This window comes from Papaver somniferum, unplaced genomic scaffold (assembly GCF_003573695.1).
Source record: "Papaver somniferum cultivar HN1 unplaced genomic scaffold, ASM357369v1 unplaced-scaffold_132, whole genome shotgun sequence".
In the NCBI taxonomy this organism is placed as follows: Eukaryota; Viridiplantae; Streptophyta; class Magnoliopsida; order Ranunculales; family Papaveraceae; genus Papaver; species Papaver somniferum.
The window spans coordinates 12,981,289-13,004,832 of NW_020622381.1; the positions used below are offsets into that span (position 1 = coordinate 12,981,289).

Genomic DNA, 23,544 nt, shown 5'->3' on the forward strand with positions numbered 1-23,544 from the left:
AAGCTTACATAAATATCTCCATATAAAATGCCCTATCTGACAAATGAGAATAATACCAACACCAACAACATTAGAGTGACGTGACAGTGAACCATCTTTCCTGGTAAGAGTGAATCATCAACACTATATTCTTCTCTGCTATTGTTTCTGTATTTTATTTTATTTTTCTTCGGTTTCATGGTTGCTATGATCAGGTTGATGAAAAGAAATGGCTTATCAACCAAAAGATTTTATCCTAAAGGAAATGCAGGAGTGACAGTGTTTTATATATATATATATATGTGATGCTCTTGCATATTTGAATACTATTTTAGGGCAAGCTAAAGCTAAGGTGATAATACTAACTCATAAAAAAACAAAGGTGATAATACTAACCATTTGTTATTAGTAAATAATTTTAGTCATTTTCAATAAATTATACGTTTCTGGCATGGGTTGCAGGAATTTATATGGAGTTATGTTGGAAACATTTGCAACGTGACAGGGAGAAAGGAAGCCGCCGCGCGACACCAAATTAAAAATGCATGAGGATGGAGCGAGGCGGAGTCGAGCCACACCAAATAAAAAATGCACAACCGTTGAGGCTCAGCCTATTGGTCACACTGTACAGGCTCTACTCAATCTCAATGTGAATCTTTTTGGTGATTTTTCTCTTGATACTCAATTTAACTTGAATATCTGAAATTATTGTTTCTTTTTTTGTGTATTATGTTCAGGGTTCAATGTTGATCTTTATTTTTTATCTTTTTTTCTTAGACTCAATGGCAACTAAGATGCTGAAAGTTATTGTTCAAAAAAAAAAGATGCTGAAAGTTAGTCTGATTGTTATGTTGGTTTTGGCTTTGGTAAGATTGTGTCTACATCGTCTTTTAATAGTAAATTTGCTTGATTTAAATAGTTGTTTATTGAGAAATTAGAAATGGGATACTGTTTCTTTGAAGGTTTTGAAAGTTCAATTGTTATTGCAGTTTATAAGGCCTAATCTTTGGGTGTTTATACATTTTTAAAGCATGATTTTTCATGTAATACCGTCGATCTTTTTCAAATGCCAAGAACCATTATTGGTAGAGGTAGTATACCTGAAATCAAATGCCCTAAGAAAAAATTTCAAATGGTTTCTTTCTCTGACTTTGGTCATTCCAGGTCTTTATGAATGGGGCGTGTAGAATTCGTGTAGAGTTGCCAGATGCATATTCGTACAGATCTTTATTGGATTCTTGAACAAAAAAGCCGAGGAGAAGATAAAAATTATGTGTTTTTCAAGAATTTATTTGCCCTACTGTATTACGTGAATTCTTTTGTTTCTTAATGCGTATATACTGCGGACATTGACTATATATTTTACCGGAAGAGGCCAAGAAATTTGTGAGTTCTTAAAGCTACAACGTTTTTATATTCATTATATACAATATATACATTCAAGATTAAACTATATTTCAGGTGAGATGAGAACTATATGTTAAACAAATAATTAGAAAGAACAAATCAAATTGTTGTAAGTTAAAGAATCAATTCAAATAAGTTAAGATTGTTTCCGACATTCTGTACTTCTTCATGTGCCAAAATATGTGATCGTTGACTGTGAAATAGGAACTGTTTGAGTTAAGCCATCCATCGTTATAGACTTGGGTGGAAGTAATTTTGTAAATTATTCTAAACTAATTGTGTTGTGATATCCTTTTTGGATTAGAGTGATGACGCTTGCAAACTTCTAAAAGTTTGGAATCAAGAAATGATATTCAAAAATTGAAAGAGGGGAGAGTTCAGAGTTCGTTAATAAGTACACAACCTCTGGAACACCGCCTAAACAGGACGTTATCCATATGTGAGCCAGAAGGGAGGTGTAGCTAAGATTCTTCTACGTACACTTAAATAAGACTCTTCCCACCGGTGTTGGATGACTGCAGGTGTTGACTGCAGGTGTTGACTGCATTGTTTTGATTTCAAACAATCTAATGATTAATGAATGTGTAAATCTTCCAATCAATTTAAAGGACTTGGACGAGACGAAGCCGAACTTTACCAAATCAAATGGGGACTAGGGCGAGGCAAAGCCGAGCTTTACCAAATCAAATGGGGATTTGGGCGAGGCAAAGCCGAGCTTTGCCAAATCAAAGAAAGAGACAGTAATGCATTGTATTTGTAGTTGTAGATTGAATTGGTGAACCAAATTTGCGAAGCTGCCCGGACGTAGCACGGTCACAAAATCTAGTTGTGATTAATCTACCGTTTTTATTTAGTTTTCTTTGCGAACATATCTACTGAGAAAGATAGTTCTCGTAAGTGTATGGTGTCAAATGCGGCACCAATTTAAAGAAATAAGGGGACAAAATTCTACATCACTGAGTTTTGAACTCAACCACAGAAATCTCGAAGTTCCTATTTTATAATGCATTTTCTAGGAATATGTTCTACCCGTTCAAAATAAAAGGAATCTTATGTATAGTCTAATAATGTTGACAGCATCAAACAAAGAAATAATTGTTCTTATTCGGCAACTTCATTGATATGAGAACCTCCGAAAAGAACACAGATCGTATAGTGGTCTATTCCACGAGTCAAAAGTTTATCAACTCAACAAAATATGAATATAATCTCAACATTAAATTAAAAACCTCATAAAAGAAGAAGAAAAAGAGGAATTAAACAGCTAAGATATCAAGAAGGCCTTCAAAAGATACACCTTCATTTTCATCTCCACCGCCCAATTTAATCATAGCTCTAATATCATCATCACTTGTAAAAAGGCCTGCACATTTCATGTAATCTTTCAAATCCTCAAACCCTAATTTACCATCTCCATCTTTATCCATAATCTTGAACACATCATTCATTAACGAAGCCGATGATGTTGATGACGATGGGTTTCTTGAGTTCTTTCCATTTCCACCCATAACAACTTTCTCGAATTCGTCGATTTCTACGAACCCGTTCTTATTAGAATCCGCAATCGATATCATGGAACTAATTTCTTCATCGCTAGCGGTTCGTTGGAAACCTGAGTAGAACGATTTTAAATCATTTACACTGATCTTTCCATCTCTGTCTGTATCTAGTACATCAAAAGCCGGACGGAAATCAGATTCAGATACTGTCTCAGATTGACGGGAATTCACATTTGAAGGACACATTTTTCTTTGGTGAAATTGGTGAGAGTTTTTCTTGTAGGGAGAATTGGAGCTGGGTTTTATCAATTTAAGGTGAAAGAGGAGTCGTTATTTATAGAAGTAGAACCGTAGAAGTAGAAACGTGAGGCGCAGAAATCGTGCTCGACAAGATTTAGGGAGAGTTGGCCTAAGTCGTAAGAATCGATTTTTTTGACGTGTGTGGTGATGTCATGAGTTCGAGTCATAGAGGTGGAAGTTTCTAGAACACGCAAAATGGTTTGATAGGAAAGATGGCTTTCAAACCTGAAACCCATAATTTATTGGACTAGGTCTTACACCCGTGCGTTGCACGGGCCAAGATATTTTGCACCATAAAATATGTTTTGGTGTTGGTGAATTTTCAGAGCTTCAAAATTTAAAGAATGAAACAAAGAAGAATAGGCGATAAAGATATTCAATTACTAAAGATGATAATATTAAAACTCATAAGAACTTGAACTAAGTAGCCCCTTCCACTGATGTCCTAAGAGGAACTTAGCAACTCATAAGAACTTTGAACTAAAATCAGCACACAATTAGCTAAGCTATTACATGTTTCCAATATTAAAACTAAGAAACCCTTCCACTGATGTCCCAAGAGGAGCTTAGCAATTCGAAAGAAAACAATGTGCCCATTCAGCTGCAGCCCTGATAATGGAAGCTTCATTTGGAGGAAGAAATGCTCGTGGAATGCAACGTAACATAGCTGAAAATGCAACCAATGTCGACGGGAATTAACAAATAACAAAATTAAATTAATACAAAACCTCGTAATAAAATTCTACTGATGATAAACAAAAACTAAACACCATAATGAGAAACTCAATCCTCAAGTAAAATAGCTTTATCCCATATATGGTCTTGTTATATACCTGTTATACATCTCACTTGCTTGCGTGAGCCCAACATAGGGGTGTAAATTCGGGCAGACCGGGCCGCCCGACCCAGAAACTAAGACAGGCCGGGCAGGCCAGGCTTAATATTTGTGAGCCCGTAAACAAATTCAGGTCGGACAGACCGGGCAAAAGTAGATAATTTGCTACCCAAAGACCGCCCAAAACCCGTTTTTTATACGGGCAGGCCAGATCGGGCCGGACAGGCCACTATTTTGAATTATTTTTTTTTAAGTTTAAATTTTCAAATGAACGGTATTAAATACAATATCCTTTCCTTTCCAACATCGCATATCGTAAGTGATAGTATTATTTTATATTTAAATTACACTGACAAATTTTTAATTTTAGCCTATAATAAATAATTAATTAGAGTACAATAAACTTTCTAATAAGAAAATATATTACCATTAATGTTTTGAAAAGGTTAATTATAAGTAAAAAAAATAATTATATATTTTATTTTTCTTGACACAAAATTGACAATTATAAAATTGTAACTTTTAAGTCTTTTTAAGAGGATATTAAATGATTAATGACACATAGAAGGTTTTCAGGCGTGGCACCGGGCCGGGTATCAGGCCGGGCATCATAATTAATCGCAAAGCCCGAGACCGCCCAATAAATTAATTCAGGCCAGACCGGGTGGTCCATGACGGGGCATAACAGGCTTTGGGCTACTTCGGATACAGACGGGCTCGGGCGGATACAGGCAGGTCGAGTATTTTCGGGTATTATTTACACCCCTAGCCCAACATGTGTGTTGAATCAACTTATCCTGGATAATACCGCCAGAAGTTGCAATACAACCAAAAACAAAGAAACGTAGCTTTATCACGTTCAATCTATCCCAGTCCTCAAATAATCCACCAGCGCCTTAGAAAAACAACAACTCCGAATATTTGGAGCTTAATTTATGAAAGATGTTAACAAATCGTCAGTTGCATTAATCATGGAGATAAAGTCAAGAAAATGCATGGACCCTAGAAAATAAGTAGAAGTGAACTCACCGTAACTGTGACATCTACATGAAACCGGACTTCCAAAATAATAGTACTTGGCATGCGTATTAACAACAAATAGATCAGCTTCCTATGAAATTTGTAGGAAAAAATTAATCAAAACCCAAAATTGAAATAGATAAATATCATAAGTTATCTTTATGATATGTATGTGGCGTAGAAAATGCTTAATGTCATTTGGTGAAGGCATGACGTAATGAAAGAAAATATTTGTCATGACATACAAATTATGAGTGTTCATACAGGTATTAAATTGTGATTTCAGGCAGTCTAGATACTGGCTCTGCATCAGAAAAGAAAAATCCTCCCATTTGAGACAAAAATGTATAATAATGCCCGATTGGACACCAAACGAAACTACATACCTTAATGCTTTAACCAACTTAGTTTAAAGTTGATTTATGCAAATGGAAATTAGTATTGTCACTACAGTAACATTTTGCAGGTGGTATATGCCAAACTATCTAAAATTATGCACCCTAATCATCAACTCACAGGGAATCATCCACATATACAATAAAGCATCAACGCAATACCTGCAAGATTAGCACACCGAAACATATCAATTCGAACTATATAAATGTATGCACCCTAATCAATAACTTACAGGGAATCATCCACAGATACAGTAAAGCATGTTAATTACATTTGGTATGAGAAAATAACGATCACTAAGTTTATTAAAAAAATTATCGATACCACCAAAAGGAAGATAACTTACATAAATGCTTGCTGAAAAATAATTTGTAACAGAACTGGAGAACATAGGAAAGAACGGCGAGATACATCTACGTTGATCTTGAAACCTTTAAACCGTCTCTTTGATTCTCTCTCGCATATCTGCACTTTCATGTGCTATCACCTGTAATATCAATAACAAATAACAAAATATCAACAGCGATCAGAACATTGGAATTGAAAATTAGGGTTTAGGAAGAAAAAGAAACATGAGAGGAAAGTATCGCCGCTCTGATTCTGTCTCGCATATCTGCACTTCTATCACCACATCAACAACAAATGTATTAGAAACCAAAAAAAAAAGAAAAAAAAAATCAATAGCAATCAGCATGTATTAGCATTAGGGTTTCTAGCAAAAAAAAAAAAAAAGTGTGCGACAAAAAAATAAAAAGCGAAATAAAAACTAGGGTTGCAAAGTGTTTTATGATTGAAAAGAGAAGTTCAAGTCCGAGAATACTATTGGTCCGAGAATGGTACCAGATGAAATATTGGTGGTGTTTCACAACGGGAGGTTCCTATTGGTCGAAATATATTCCGATAGGGCCAGAAACTCTAAGAAGAGAGCTTTGTTCAGCTTTTAACCACGGCAAAGGAATTCACCTGAAATCATATTATTAATTACCTCATTAAAATTGAGGTTTAAAGGGATACATAGTGGTGGGGAATCATTGTTCCACCGATTTGAATCATGATAACATGATAATTCAAGTACATCATAATGATACAACATAAAAAATACAAAATATAATGTATCCCAATTTTTGAAATACAACAATTGTACAAAATAGTTGATCAAAAAGATTGATGATGTAATCCAAACAATGGTCTTCTCATTAGACTTTAACCATTTAAAAGCTTCTTCTTCATTAAGACATAATCCTTCATAAAAGGAATGATCTGCTCCAAATATCATCATTATAACCCATTCCAGTAGTCATTGATCAACTTTGTAAGAATCTTGATCATCGTCACGCCAAAATTGGTCATCTTTGAAGGTGTACTTGAATATACCATCAGACTCCGTTAGAAAACCCAAAGGACAATAATAAATCGCTGTAATAGCGAATCGAAACATCATATGACAAAGAATTGTCATAGAGATAATATTTATTGAAAACATAAAAGAACACGGAAAATAAGATCCTGATTTCGCAAACAAGTGCGATTTTATTTATTCAAACAGGATTTAGTGAATAAAACAATCTAGATTTGCTCGGAAGATATGAAATCCATATCTAAACCCGAGTAAATCTAGGTTTAGGATGAAAAAGATGGAGAAAAAATAGGATTAGTTTTTTGGAAAAAACAGTTTTGGCAGAGAAAGAGAGAGAAAAAATAGGATGGTTCTCTTCGAGAAGAATGAATGATTTGAAGCAGAAGTATACTTTGCCCTCTGAAAGGAAAATAAAATCGGAGGCTAAGTGTTTGCCATCTAGAAAAAAAATTCAAAAAAAAAAGAATACCCAAAACGTCCTGGACGGTTGATGGTATGTCGTGCAAGGCAAAAAAATAAATGTTTCTCTAGCAAAAAAAAAGGTCAAGAATACGTCTGTCAAGAGTATCAGGTTATGCAGTCTTAAAAAATTATCTATCAATTTGTTTAAGGAATGCAATAAGGGTAGATCTATAGACGGAGATGTCTTTATAGCCATTAGGAATACACTTGAATTCTTGCAACGCCTTGCAGTGATCATGAACAAAGCTAGTTCTTTGAAATGTTGTGATCCTATCAAGTTTTGTTTCCAGTGTGGACAAATTGGACAAGTATTGCTCGGTTGAACCCGTCAAGCGTTGGTATATTAAGGTTGGTTGTCATATTTTACTCAAAAGGCGCTTGATTAGATTACTAGAGTCAAGTTTGTTTAGGTTAGACTAGGAAGTCTAGAAATGTTGAGACATACAAGTGTTACTCTTAAGACCTGAAGAATCCGAAAAAATTTCGACATGAACGAGGACATCATCCTTGCACTTGGGGTTAGTAATACAAGACTTGACTTGTTTCCATTTCTATTACGTTACTTTAAAGTCGTTTAGAGAAACTCTAGTATTAGAGACTTCATGATCTTAATTATTATGATTAACATGTCAAGGAAGAATATACAAGTTGTTTTGCAATCTTGGTATATTGAATGCTGAAGTATAATGCTTATCTTTTGAACTTCGTAATTGCGGCATAGGCGTAATTTTTGTAACTTGTTACTAGATCGTGTAATAAACTTAGGGTTAATTTCATGCCTAGAAAACTATGTTTGATTACATGAGTTTAAGGAAGCAGACTTACGAACTGGTTTTCATTTAAGATTAAGGCAGGACCGATCCCTACTTATGTTAGGAGTCAAGGTAGTATCGATCCTTACCTATGTAGGGAGTCAAGGTAGTATCGATCCGTACCTATATTGGGAGAATGGTTGAACCGATTCCCATATACAAAACCGATTTCTATAATCCCACATACTTTAAGGTTTGTGTGATTTTGAAAATTGGGTTTGAAAAATATGAAAGTTCAATATGTCGATACAGTGAGTAATTTGAACATGTGCACAAATCTTATCTTTCATTGTTCATAGATATTCCTCGTCACTCAAGGTGAGATCCCAAACCGAAATGTTTGGGAATCTTTTTATTAAGATTTTTGAATATATATGTTTTGTCTTTTTCCATCAAGCAAAACATATCTCTGGAAAACCGATTCTCATATGCAAAACTGATTTTTATAGTCACATACACTTTAGGGTTTGTATGATTTTGGAAATTGGGTTTGGAAAATTGGAAAGTTCAATATGTCAATACAGTGAGTAATTTGAACATGTGCCCAAATCTTATCTTTTATTTTTCAAAGATATTCCTCGATACTCAAGGTGAGATCCCAAACCGAAATGTTTGAGAATCTTTTTATTAAGATTTTTGAATATATATGTTTTTTTTTCCATCAAGCAAAACATATCTCTGGAAAGATATATTAGCTAAGTGCTAGCTAATATTGAGTTGTCCAAGAGGGATTTCGGTAATATAGTTGGATGGAATTGGACAAAACTGAATCTAGGTGCTTATTGCATATGTTGGGAATATTTTCGGTTATGGAAATTCCTTGATGTCCAAAATACCTTGGTCTATAAACAGTGAAGTTTGTTCTTCTTTCAAACTTATCCTGAGGAAAACATGTTTTCTTGTAATCACTACTGTAGCCGACTAATAGTATTATTCGTAATACTATCTTGGAGAGGAAAGTAACCTAATTAGGCGAAATATCTTACATCCGCTAGTTTAAAGACTTCTTTGAGATCAAGAAGCGTCTACTAGTACCGTCGGTGGGAAACTAGAATTTGCATTGTAATTTTAGTTTTCGATTATATATTTGATTGACTTACGGTTGTTAACTCTTGATTACATATAGTTTAATTAGTCTTGAGAGCCTTCTCTTATGACATAAGGTCACTCAAACTATATCAAGGGATTAATGGTAGTTCATATCTGTCTTTAGACCCGACGTTGACTTGTGATCGTCCATCATTAACAGACTCTATTTTGTGCCTGCTCGATCATAAGTTTGGATAAAGTTTGATTGTGAATGTACATAAGAAGACATTGAAGATTTGAAGACAAGAAGATTTCTTATTGGTTTCTTATCTTTGTGATTTGCTTCGTGCACAAACTTGATCGGCTGGGATCCGTCTGGATCTCGTTTATCTTTGATAAGAGATTGATTGAACACTCGTAGTAGATCGACAAGCTATCTTTTTTTTTTTGCTAAGTCATGCAATTTTATTACTTTATACAAATCCAAAATTACACAATTAGGCCAAGGAGACAGAAACTGAAAATTTACAAACCAACATAAAACCAAATGGAAGCAAAATAAACATAAGATATTTCAAGGACTGAATCTAAAATATACTCCATCTTCACACTACAATCCTCCCAAGAATCCAGGTTTTTCCTCATAGAAAAGTACAGTTCCTCTTGCTAGGAGCACTCCATTCTTGGCCATCCTATCTGCAGAAAAGTTAATCTCCCTGTAAGAGTGTCTGAATATGATGTTAGTAATGTTCCTCTTAATATTATTCCATCTAGTCTCTACAATCCAAGGAATTTTTCCATTACTAAATGCCTTCAATACTGCCTTAGAATCTAGACTGAAGCATACCTCCACATACTCTTTCTTGACTTCCCACTCACCTGCTACCACCAATACCATCATCTTAGCCAGATAATTTGTAGTTATCCTCAAACCTCTAGATGATGCACCCGTACAATCACTAATCTCATTCCTTGCCACAAACCCAAAACTAGCACTCACAGGATTTCCTTTAGATGCACCATCGCAGCAGACGAGTATTTGATTTCTAGTAGGAAGCTTGATAAAACATTGTTTCACCTCAGCAGCGTGTGTTTTAATCCCAGTAATACCAAAACAAATTAAAACATGTAAATCATACATACTCCCCCATTTGGTGCCTCTTATTCTGACACCACACTCCTTTGTGAAACTAACAATTCTCTATTTAAACTTATCAAAGTTTGGTTCTTCTCCCTCATATATTACTTTGTTCCTTGTATGCCAAAATTCCACCATTGCATTGAATGCACAGTTGTACCATTCTTCCGTAATTGCTCCACTCTTGCCATGAGTAAAGCCCAATACTTTCTCAAAATTTAAAGGATTCAGAAATTGAAAAATCCCCCCCAACCAATGCCAAATTCTAACACTAAACTCACAATGCCATAATATATGCTCCAATGTGTCTTGGTTATTGCTAAATAAATAGCATTTAGATACAGCCTTGAAACCTTTTTTCCTGACTGCTTCCTCAGTAGCACAAGCTCCTCTCAAGATTTTACAAAAGTTTTCAGAAGTGTAAGGATGCACACATGGATTCCATACCTTGTTTGCTCAAGAGACTACATGATATTTTTTCCTCACCAGCTGAGCATCACTAGTTACAGAAAATTTACCTTTTAGATCAGCTTCCCAAATCATTTTGTCATGCCCTTCACCTAAAACTGGTAGTTCATTCTTCCCAAAAAATTTGTACATACATTCTGGAATCTGCCACATACCATTTGCAATCAATTGTCTACTTTTAGCTCAATATTCTGTAAAACAAAGTCATCATCAGCATGTCTCTCAATTAAAGCATAACCTTTTATTATCCTTCCAGACATATATTTTTCTCCATCACTAACCAACCATTTTCTTCCTTCATTAACCTCATAAATCACCCATTTAATACCTGGCCACGTAGATGACTGTCTATACGATGTAAGCCATTTATTCTTGTTATTTTTTTATTTATCCCTCATGAACATTGTCTATTCTATATCCTCGATTTCAATTTTCCACAATAATGTCACTAGTAGTGCTTTATTCATAACTTTCAATCTTCTTAGACCTATCCCACCTTCTGAAATTGGTGAATTTACTTCATCACATTTAATTGTCACCAACTTTTTCACAGCAGGATCTCCAGACCACAAGAAGTTTCTGATAAATCTTCTCACACTCCTTTATTACTGATCTTGGCCACTTATAGACTGACATATTATATATAGGTATGCTACATAAGACATAGTTAACCAAAGTTAGTCTGGCTGAGAATGCTAGTAGTTTTCCCATCCAACCAGCCAGCATTTTCTGCATTATTTCCACCATCTCTCAAGCCTGATAAGATTTAACTCTACCAGGATTTAGAATCACCTACTAATATTTATCAGGTAATTCTGACAAATCCATTCGCAAGTAATATGCTATCTCATTCCTTTATGCACCTGATACACCACCAAAAAAACATTTGATCTATGTCATATTCACCAACTGACCAGATGAGCTCTGATATTTCCCTAACAGATACATCAAATTATCCAATGTTCTTTTATGACCATTATAAAAAAATGAATACATCATAAACAAACATTAGATGAGAAGGATGACATCTACCTCTGTTAACCATAGCCTGTATCTTACCCTCCTGGACCATTTTAGATATATTTATACTTAGTACTTCCTCAACTAGAATAAAAATAATGCGTGACAATGGATCACCTTGCCTGAGACCCCTTCCTACACCAAAAAAATCCACATGGGCCACCATTAACTAGCACTGATATCATAGATGATTCAAATATTTTTCTCAGCCAACTAATTCCAACTTTAGAAAAACCAAATCTTCTAAGCACTTCAAACAAGAATTTGCAGCTCAAAGTCATCAGCTTGGGTAATATCCATATTGAGGCCCACATTTCCTCCTCTTCTCTTTATACTTAACTCATTCACCATTTCTGAGGTTAGTACAATTTTATCGTGGATACTCCTCCCTTTGATAAATGCTCCTTGGTGCATAGAAATCAATCTCTCAATCATTGTACTTAATCTAGTAGTAATAATTCTAGTGAAGATATTGAAATTAAAATTTTCCATACCTACTCTTGGCACCCTGGATGTTAGGTAGAAGAAACAAAAAATTAGAGTTTAACTCTTTAGGAGTAAAGCTATGTCTGCAACAGTATTGTATATCCTCTACTAACTCCACTCCCACAACCTCCCATGCAAACCTATAAAAACTTCCTGGAAAATCATCAGGCCCTGGAGCACTGTTTGCATTCATTCTATATACAACTTCCTTAAAATCCACTGAGAAGGAACAACATCCAAGAAGGTGTTGTCTTCCTCATTTAAGATTTTAGGAATCATATCCAATAACTCATCAGAAAAATTGACATCCTTGACTTCAAATTTCTTTTTGTAATGATCCACCAAGATATCTGCAATTTTATTCTGCTCAGGCACCATGTTACAATCAACACTTTCTAACTCAGAAATATTATTTTGTAATTGTCTTATTTTTAGACTTGTATGGAAGAAAGTTGTATTGGCACCACCCTCCTTTACCCACTTCTCTAGATTTTGCTCTCATTAATTAATTATATTGTTGGGAAACAACTTCATGCTTGCCTCTAGCTGTTACCAAATTATTAAGTAATTCAATATTTTTAGGATCAACATCGGAAAACAATGAGGCTGACAATACCTCATCTTCGGTGGTATTCACTTTTAATCTTAAGTCACCAAATACTTCCCAATTCCACTTCTTGACAATTTGCTCGAGTCTTTTTTATTTATTCAAGAAGGAAAAAGTTAGGTTACCTGCAATGTCTTATATCCATGATTCTTTGATCAGATCCAAAAAGCCAGGATGAGAAGTCCAAATAGATTGATACCTGAAAGGGGTATTCACTGGTTTACAAGAATTCACAACTGCACCAAACAGGGCACCATAATCTGAAGTACCCCTAAGTCCCAACTTATAACACCAACCCGCGTACCTCTCCAACCATTTTATATAATAGAATGTGTTAGAGCATAGCTCGGTTGAACCCACCAAGCGTTGGTATGTCAAGTTTGGTTGTCATATTTTAGTGAAACAAAACTCATTTAAAGAGTCGCTTGATTATACGCTAGAGTCAATTTCGTATAGGTTAGCTTGAAAATGTTAGGATATGAGACTTACAAGTATTACATGAAGACTTGAAGAATGTGAAGAAGTATGGAGCTACAACGACAACATCATCCTTCCTCTTGAGGTTAGTAATATTTGACTTGAACTGTTTCATTCCCTAACGTATCTTTCAAGTCGTGCATATTGAAAACGTAATCGCGAAGCTGTATATGATACTCTAGTTAGACATAGTATTAAGGAATCCAATAAGAGGTTTATTGCTTAACCATTAACTTTTGTATATAAGACATCGACATGATAATATGAATGCTATTGTGACTATGTACGGGCATGAGTGAAGATTTCATCCTAGGAAATAATGTTTTACATTCGTTTAAAGGAAGTAAGTTCATAAACTCGTTTTGTGAATCGAAAGGGAAATCGCTACGCTTATTGGTATTGTTATTCATTACAAATCTATTTTGAATTACCAATATGTGTGTGTAGTATAACCGCTCATAAACTTGTTTATGTATCTTGGTAAAACTATTCACAAGGCCTGACTTATGTATTGCTATGACTTTTATTATTGAAACCGATCTTAAGTAATCACTCAAGATGGTATGATCGATGCCTTGTAAATATCAACTTTTATCTAGTCATTGGGGAACCGATCCTAATAAGAGGTGCAACAAATTTACAAGAGGGAATCGATCCTTGTAAGAGGTGCAACACGTTTTTAGTAGATGGGGGAACCAATCCTATGAACATGTGCAACAAGTTTGTAGTTTTGTTGGAACCGATCCTATGAAAATGTGCAACCGAATACATGTAGTTACCATAAGTTGTGGGGAACCGATCCTAGTACCTAGTCAACCGAATTTTGGTAACTAGCGTGACTATGCACAGTACTCACATGGAGGTAGAACCGAACTTGTTTTCGTAGAACCGTGAAACCCATGATTGGTGATTTGATAGGATAACCAATCACATAGTTCTTGGAATTTAGAAGAGCAATTCTAAACTTGTTTGGAAGTGTGGAAAATCGTTTCCAAGATTGTAAGTATGAAAATGGACTTGCAAAGTAAAGATGTCGACATACTTTGAACATGTGCAGTAACTCTTATCATTAATTGTTCAAAGACATTTCTTAATAGCTAAAGGAGAATCCCATGATCGAAATAAATTGAGAATCTTTTAATTAAGGTTTCTTAGTTTTTATATGCTATTTAATCTCCAGCAATTAAATGCATATCTTTAGAAAATAATAATTAGTAATGTGCATTTACTGATTATAGATTTTTCTATTGGGATTTCGGTCAATATTTGGACAGTGCATTTCCAGGAATTATGAAAACCGATTTTGTGTTTATTGCATATCTTTGAGAATATTCGGCTTTGGAAATTCCTTGGTGTCCAAACTTCCTTGTCTATAAATATTGAAGTTTGCATTTGTAGCAAACTAATCCTCAGAGCCAGCAAAACTACCTAGTTGTGTTGTTACTGGTGGAGCCGCCTATTCGGAGAGGAAAGTAACCTAATTAGACGAAATATCTTACATCCGCTCAGTTTAAAGACTTCTTTGGGATTGAGAATCTCTATTAGTACCGTTGGTGAGAAACTAGATAATTTTAGTTTATTTTAGTTTTCGATTGATTTGATTGACTAACGGTTGTTGAACTTTGATTGCACCTAATTTGTTTATGGTTGAGAATCTTCTCTTCTGATATAAGATTCACTCAAACTAGATCGAATTTTCGGCGGGGATCTTTAGACTGTTTGTAGATCTAAAGACGTCTTGTGATAATCCAACGTTAACAGACTACGTTTGTGTATGATTGATCACAAGAGATTCAAGTTGATTGTGTGCAGGTGTTGATTGAAGATTAAAGAAAATTTGAAGACAAGAAGACTTTTTGGGTTCATAATCGTTGGTGTACACAATACTTATTTCGGCTGAAAAGGGATCCAACTATAATCGGTTTATCTTTGTGATACATTGGATTGATTAGTTGAGTAGATCGACATCAATACACTTCATTGTGATTAACAATATTGATTGCATAGTCTAACAATTACTTCGGTAGTTGTTGATAGATTGATCTAAGGACCCGACAAAGGAGTTTATTGGTTAAACGGAAGAGCCTTTGTCAGACTCATATCACTTTGTTTGAAAAGAGTTGTTACCGAACAGATTTGTTGTTCTTTTACTGTTTGGAATACGAACCAAAGGAATTATTCCAAGTGCGTGACTTATTCACAAGTTGGAGGCGCAAGGATACTGAGGAAACTAGGTGAACTATAGGTTTAGTTGCTTGGTCTCAAATATACGAAGTTGGTTTGATTTTTTATAGCGTCTTAATTCTGAGAGTATTCAATTCTGGACTAGGTCCCCGGGTTTTTTGCATTTGCGGTTTCCTCATTAACAAAATCTTGTTGTGTCATTAACTTTTATTTTCCGCAATTATAATTGTGTTTATTATAATTTAAAGTAAATTACACAAACGTTAATTCCTATTTTACTTGATAGACAATCTGAAAAAGCGGAGGTCTAACAACACCACCCAATATTTCGCTTAGCAATCTGTATGGACTAACTCCGAAATACTTTGCTAGAGAATCAACTAGACAGTCAGACTCAATCTACATAAAAGTATCTCAAGGAATTAATATCTCTCTCTTGATTTGATTTTTGCTCAAGCTAAAAAAAATAGCGAGTCTTTATCAAATACAAGGAATACTTGGACGGTACCAAAGACCAATGTCCAAGGATCAATCAATATCAATCAACAACCAAAGGTTGGATTTCCAATTGATGATCACGAACGCACAACATGTATTATTTCAATTATATAAAATATAATATGGAAAAGAAATAACACAGACACTAGAAATTTTGTTAACGAGGAAACCGCAAATGCAGAAAAACCCCGGGACCTAGTCCAGAATGAATACACACTGTATTAAGCCGCTGCAGATACTAGCTTACTTCAAACTAACTTCGGACTGGACTATAGTTGAACCCCAATCAGTCTCCCACCGATCCAAGGTACAGTTGTACTCCTACGCCTCTGATCCCAGCAAGATATTGCGCACTTGATTCCCTTAGCTGATCTCACCCACAACCAAGAGTTGTTGTAACCCAAAATCACAGACTTGATAATAAACAGGTCTGTCTTACACAGAAAAGTCTATCAAAGGATAAATCTGTCTCCCATAGATAAACCCTAGGTTTTTTTCCGTCTTTTGATATGAAATCAAGGTGAACAGGAACCAATTGATAATCCGGTCTTATATTCCCGAAGAACAGCCTAGATTAATCAATCACCTCTCTACAATCCTTCCTGACCACGCAAAGGGATTGTCGAGGAATCACAAACAGTGAGACGAAGATGTTTGTGACTTCTTTATCTTGCCTATCGGAGAACTCTCACGATCTTAAGTCAATTGATCGATTGTACTCGTATGATAGAAGATGCAAGATCAGATCGCACAACTACGATAAAGTAGTATCGTTCTGGCATCACAATCCCAATGAAGTCTTTAAGTCGTTAACCTGATTTTAGAGAAGAAAATCAAAGGTTAATGGAGATCGACTCTAGCGGGCGCACTAGTAGCACACAGACGTGTGGGGATTAGTTTTTCACAATGCAAGATGTCTCCTTTATATAGCCTTCAAATCAGGGTTTTGCCTTAGTTACAAAGCAATCCTTATTCACCGTTAGATGAAAACCTGATTTAGATTCAAGCTAATATTTATCAACCGTTAGATCGAAAACTTAGCTTGTCACACACGCTTGGGTAGACGTTTGCTGGGTTCGTGAAAACCATGCCCAAACGTGTACGTGTATGTTGGTTCAACATAGTAACCCAAAAGGTTAACCATATGAGCATTTCATATTAACCTTGTTCTTCCTCACCATAACTAGTTCAATTGACTCAAATGAACTAGTTAAAGAGTTTTTCAATTGCTATGAGATCTTATGTAACTACACAAGACACAATTGAAACAAAGATGATTCGATTCGTTTGAATCGGCTCATGAACATTATAGCCACGGTTTGCATAAAGCATTCCTTAGTAATTTAACGTTTCATGTTCAGAGCACATCTTTAGATCATAACCTCTTAAGTTCACAAACAAGTTCGTGGACTTTAGCTAATCGGTTGAGTTTTCCAAACTCAGCAGAAATTCTCGGAAAGAGAACTTCCGCCAGTTCGCGGACTGAGTTCGCGGACTTAGCACACAAACGAGTTTTGGAAAATCCAGCAGAAATTCTCGGTCGAAAACTTCCGACAGTTCGCGGACTGAGTCTGGGAACTAGGTTCGCGGACTGGGCAAGCCAATTTATATTGATCAGCAAAGTTCGAAAACTTCGATTCAAGGAATACATGGTTATGTAATCTAAACTCTCATTTCAATCATTGAGACATTCTCAGAGGACGCTATGTAGCCGTTATTCACAGACCGATTCACGTCAGAGCAATTCTCAAAGTGATTGAAACTTTTCATGACTTTCGTCACTAGGTGAAGATAAACCTGATCAAAGCGAAACGCTTTACCAACAGACGATTTCGAGATAAAAGATAAGCAATGAATGCTCAGCTCGAAATGCCAAATGTGTATGATCTAGTCTATATAGCATACAAATTTTGTCTCATAAGAAGTAGGAGATAGAAGAGATAGACTTTTGAGTGATAGATAAGTTCAAGTCTCCACATACCTTTTTGTTGATGAAGTTCCACGGTTCCTTGTATAGATCTTCGTCGTTGTATGATGATCGCCATGAAGTCCTTGAGCTCAACTACACTTTTCTATCCTAGTCCGAGACTTAGCTATGTAGGCTAGAAATCAAGACTTATAGTTTTGATCACTAACATTGACAAACATGCTTGAGATAGCAACGCATGCGAGGTTGACCAAGCTATGCTATAACACAATCCCTAGAGTTTGGTTATGTCCGAACCTATTATCAAGTAAACATACTTCATTGTTGTATTGTATCGATCTTGTATCCATTGACGATCACACGAAGTGTGAACTGATTAGTTGTACTGTCTCGACTCAGTCCATAGACAATCACTTTCGGAAAAGGACTTATAGGTGGAAAAGTTTTAGATTGAGGTATACTTGGGTACGCTCGTCTTTTCAATTGGTATCAGAGCAGGCAAACACGAAAAGATCTAAAAAATATGTGTTTGGTTCGATCCAACCTATAAGAATCGAATTTAATGGATGATTCAGTTAACATAATGCAAGAGTATGAATACTCAAATGTTGAAGATGTTCCTATTTTGTTAACTCATGATCCAGGAGTTACGAAAATTGGGAGAACGTATGAATCTATCTCTGATGGAAAAGAAGATGCTGATAAAGAGTTGGTAAAACTCCTAAAGCCAATTAAATCTCTGTCTACAAGAATGCTAATATTAAAGACAGAGTCAAATCTTCTTAAATATTAGATCAGAGATAAAGATATTCAACTAAATCTTTTATCCAAAGAAAATATGGATCTCACTGTCAAACTAGAAGTTCTGGATAAATCTCTTACTCATGATAAAGAGAATCATCTTATGATCCTGACTAATGATGTTGTTTTAATTTCTTCTGATAATGAGGAAACAAAAGTCCTAGCTCGACTTTTGAAGATTGTGATAATCTTGTCACAACGGAAACAGATCATGATGATGGTAGTCTGCCAAACTACATCAAGTCAGAAGAGGATAAGAAACCAGTTTCTAAATCTACCGATGATCAAACGAAATCTTGTCCAAAGGAAACTTTGAACCGATTCCTTAAAGGTGATTCTAAGGAATACAATTCTCAGTCACTTGACAGGAAACTCATACTTCTTCAAAAGATGGTGGTAAAAGTATTGAAATAAGTTTCTTGTCTTAAAAAACTGAAAGATCATTCCTCAGTAGAAAGACAGATCATAACACTACCCGATGAGATCAACTCAAAAGAATCAGAGAAAGAGTTGATAATCGCTTATGTAAAAAGGTTCCTCCTCACCCATATTGAAACAATTCCTTTTTTGATGAAGAACGACTCCAGAAGAAAAGTAAAGAAAGAATCTCTACTAAAAGAAACAATCAGGAATTCCCGTTAATTGTTTCAGACAATCTTACTGATGTGCATCATCAGGAAATCCTTAGAATGAGAAAATCTTATGAAAATCTCATTGATAGAAATAAGAAAGATTTAACTACCCTGAAGATTCTCACATCAGTACATCTTCTCCACATGATCATATCTCTAGAGTTAGAAAAAATCATTATTCTGGAAGAAAATATTTTGGGCAGAAATTCCCAAGGAGAAAGATGAACTATGTTTATGATGCTCGTTGTAAGCTGGATAAAGCTTACCCCGATACAACTTAATTGTATCAAAACTGTGCACTCTCATCCTCTTCGGTGCTCTTAATTATGGATGAGAAAAGCACAATAAAAAGGAGCACACCTTTGTGTGATTGTTGATCAGAAAAATCTGTGACATTTTATGGATGACTGCGGATCCATGTCTGTCTAAAAAACGTTCATGTTCATCATGATCTTCCGAAAATAGGTCTTATTTGGAATTTTCGAATGATAATAAACTTTCCAGTATGGGAAGATTCGGACATTGGAAACAAAATATATTTTGTGTATATTTTGGGTTTTCCACAAGTTGGTCAGGTCCAAAACCGTGTTTCTTTCTGGAAACAATCTCTTTCTATATTCTGAAACCCTGAGTAAATCCCTTTTAAATAACCAAGCATGCCTCCGATAACGCGCAGTATTATAAATTTTAATAAGGAGGAAGCTCAAAAGTTTAAGTATTGTCAAGAAATCAATACAGAAAGGAGGAAGAAAAACTTATCAAAAATCATGTCTGATTATGATTCTGATAGTTCAATCGGATCTCAAGATGAGTCTTGTATATTGGCATACAACATTCAAAATCCAACCGAAACCAAGAGGATTCGTTCTGATAGTATGATTCATTATTCAAGATTTTGAAGAATTGAGAACCAATCTCATAATGACGGTTCGAAATCAAGATTGGCTCAAAGATAAAATTGAGGAGACAAAAGTTGATCTTGCTGATTTGAAAGTTCAAGTTGAAAAGCTTGAGAAACAAAAAGTGGTTGCAGACAAGTCTCTTGCGACATGCTTCAAAAGTTTGAACACTGAAGAAACTTCAGTGAACAACAAGAGCACCACTAAAGATTAAGTTACATGCTGTAATACTTAATCGACAGGAAAAATAGACTTCAATTTTTGATTTTTTTCATTAATTGTTTTCGGTCTATTTTATGAATAAAACTATCTTATTATGGATAAAATTATTATAATTTTTCTTGTGATAGTTTTTGGTTACGTAGCATGTGCTTGGATGCTTTATCTTATTGCTATGTATGCTTATGGGATTTTTGATTTCGGTTTTATTACCTTGATATTTGATCTCATAATGTGTGAACCCTTATGGTTTGGATGACTTTTTGATTTAGCGGGATTAAGTTCTAGCCTATGTTGGTAGGTTTTATCAAAAGATCATGAGGGTCTCCTGTAGAAACAATATGTTAAAAAGTCATAATATGTTGAATCTTTTGGTTTAGCATAAAATCATATATGTTTCGAGGTTTTCAACTTTTGTTATGCATAAGTTAAAACCGTTTTTCAACCTTTCTCTGGTAAAGTTTGGTTGTTGTTGTTCTGTTTTCTTGCATAAGGATGAAAACATAATGATATTTCAGTATCAATTCTCACTGGAAAGAAGATGCAAACATTATTGGAGAAGAGAATGCGGAATTTGAGGTAACAATCTTGTTAGTTAATTGTTTTCCTGTTTAAGAAAAGCATGATTTTATTTCATATCCTTATTGCTTTTGCTTAACAAAATTTCGGTACAATCGACGTTGATTCCGTTATTTGTGTATGGATTTTTGATTGTAATTCAATTGTTTCCGGTTAAGAAAAACTATTGTTATCTTTCGTTATTGTTTGGTATCAATTGTTTAGGCTTACAAAATTTCGGTGCAATTGCGGTGTTATAATGTCTATGTTTGTTTCAATTGCTTCCGGTTAAGATAAATGATTATGCAAGTTGATTTATTTGGTTTGTATGGATTTTTTATGGCTTAACAAAAGTGTTTCGGGATCATTTGTTTAGTCCAAGTGATTTCCGGATAAGAGAAACTAAGTTTTTCGGATCTTAGTTAGACTTATCAAATGTGAAGGTTTCGGTTATTCAAGTCTAACCGAATGCCTTAACAAGAATTACTAGTTAACTAACCTAGTATTTGTCTTGTTTAAAAGTGAAAGGTCTAAGTTATTTTTGAAAATAATTAGAGCCTAATGAGAAAAATAAAGTTAATTCTGATCTTTATTTTTGTCTTATCAAACAAGCGATTGTATTGTACAATCGGTTTAGCAAAAGAATTAAGGTGCTTAGTCGATTTTTGGTGTGCTAAACTATTAGGGAAAATTGCTTCGGGAAATTGTTTCCTAGATAACATGTTAAAACCAAATTACTTGTAGTTTCGGTTTTGATATTGGTTATCTTAAATGGTGTGTAAAACCCTCATGCTCAACTCTTATAGGTTAGCAAATTCTTTTTGTGAGATTTGTAAGATCCTTTTGGTTTGTCCTTTATTTTTTCGTTTCTTTGTCATTTTGTGACAAAAAGGGGGAGAAATATATGGAGTAAACAAGTGATATTGACTTGTTGTGAGTTGGTATCACTAAGGGAAAGGACATTTGTGCTAAAACGTTTATTCTAACGAAAAGAGTGAAATCATAGACTAAGGGGGAGTCACATACCATATGATATGTAGCTATGAGGAACTACATTGAAACAACAAAGACGTGCCGATTGAAAATATACCTATCTCACCTTTAAGAGGAGTGTTAGCTTTGTTATTGTGATGTCAACAGCGACATTTAAGGATTGAATTGAATGCAGGTTTTGTGTTGTTGAATTTGGAATCAAGCGTATGTGTGTAATGAATTCTTGTAATTTGGTTATCCATATGATGTAAGAGTTTTGTCACTAAAATTAACCAAGGGGGAGCTTGTTAGAGCATAGCTCGGTTGAACCAACCAAGCGTTGGTATGTCAAATTTGATTGTCATATTTTAGTGAATCAAAACTCATTTAAAGAGTCGCTTGATTATATACTAGAGTCAACTTCGTATAGGTTAGCTTGAAAATGTTAGGATATGAGACTTACAAGTATTACATGAAGACTTGAAGAATGTGAAGAAGTATGGAGCTACAACGACAACATCATCCTTCCTCTTGAGGATAGTAATATTTGACTTGAACTTTTCATTCCCTAATGTATCTTTCAAGTCGTGCATATTGAAAACGTAACTGCCAAGCTGTGTATGATTCTCTAGTTAGACATAGCATTAAGGAATACAATACGAGGCTTATTGCTTAACATGAAACTTTATATATAAGACATCGACATGATCATAGGTATGAGTGAAGATTTCATCCTAGGAAATAATGTTTTACATTCGTTTAAAGGAAGTAAGTTCATAAACTCGTTTTGTGAATCGAAAGGGAAATCGCTAGGCTTATTGGTATTGTTATTCATTGCAAATCTATTTTGAATTACCAATATGTGTGTTTAGTATAACCGCGCATAAACTTGTTTATGTATCTTGGTAAAACTATTCACAAGGTCTGACTTATGTATTGGTATGACTTTTATTAGTGAAATCGATCTTAAGAAATAACTCAAGATGGTATGATCGATGCCTTGTAAATAACAACTTTTATCTATTCAGTGGGGAACCGATCCTAGTAAGAGGTGCAACAAATTTACAAAAGGGAATCGATCCTTGTAAGAGATGCAACACGTTTTTAGTAGATGGGGGAACCGATCCTATGAACATGTGCAACAAGTTTGTAGTTTTGGTGGAACTGATCCTATGGACATGTGCAACCGAATACAAGTAGTTACCATAAGTTTTGGGGAACCTATCCTAGTACCTAGTCAACTGAATTTTGGTAACCAGCATGACTATGCACAGTACTCACATGGAGGTAGAACCGAACTTGTTTTGGTAGAACCGTGAAACCCATGATTGGTGATTTGATAGGATAACCAATCACATAGTTCTTGGAATTCAGAAGAACAATTCTAAACTTGTTTGGAAGTGTGGAAAATCGTTTCCAAGATTGTAAGTATGAAAATGGACTTACAAAGTAAAGATGTCGACATACTTTGAACATGTGCAGTAACTCTTATCAATAATTGTTCAAAGATATTTCTTAATAGCTAAAGGAGAATCCCATGATCGAAATAAATTTAGAATTTT

The 23,544-nt window shown here is 34.9% G+C and overlaps 2 protein-coding genes across 2 annotated transcripts; both read right to left on the reverse strand.

Moving 5' to 3' along the window:
* Positions 1–2,418: 2,418 nt before the first annotated feature.
* LOC113332772 (calcium-binding protein CP1-like) lies at positions 2,419–3,203 on the reverse strand. The gene has a single exon (XM_026579288.1). It carries the CDS (start codon positions 3,129–3,131, stop codon positions 2,643–2,645), a length of 489 nt encoding a protein of 162 aa, XP_026435073.1. The 5' UTR covers positions 3,132–3,203; the 3' UTR covers positions 2,419–2,642.
* A 6,503-nt stretch (positions 3,204–9,706) lies between these two features.
* LOC113332833 lies at positions 9,707–10,237 on the reverse strand. The gene has a single exon (XM_026579338.1). It carries the CDS (start codon positions 10,235–10,237, stop codon positions 9,707–9,709), a length of 531 nt encoding a protein of 176 aa, XP_026435123.1.
* Positions 10,238–23,544: the final 13,307 nt, after the last annotated feature.

Bases quoted from the DNA above. Each gene is read 5' to 3' on its own strand.
- LOC113332772 (XM_026579288.1), bottom strand. From the start codon at position 3,131: ATGTGTCCTTCAAATGTGAATTCCCGTCAATCTGAGACAGTATCTGAA.
- LOC113332833 (XM_026579338.1), bottom strand. From the start codon at position 10,237: ATGTATGATTTACATGTTTTAATTTGTTTTGGTATTACTGGGATTAAA.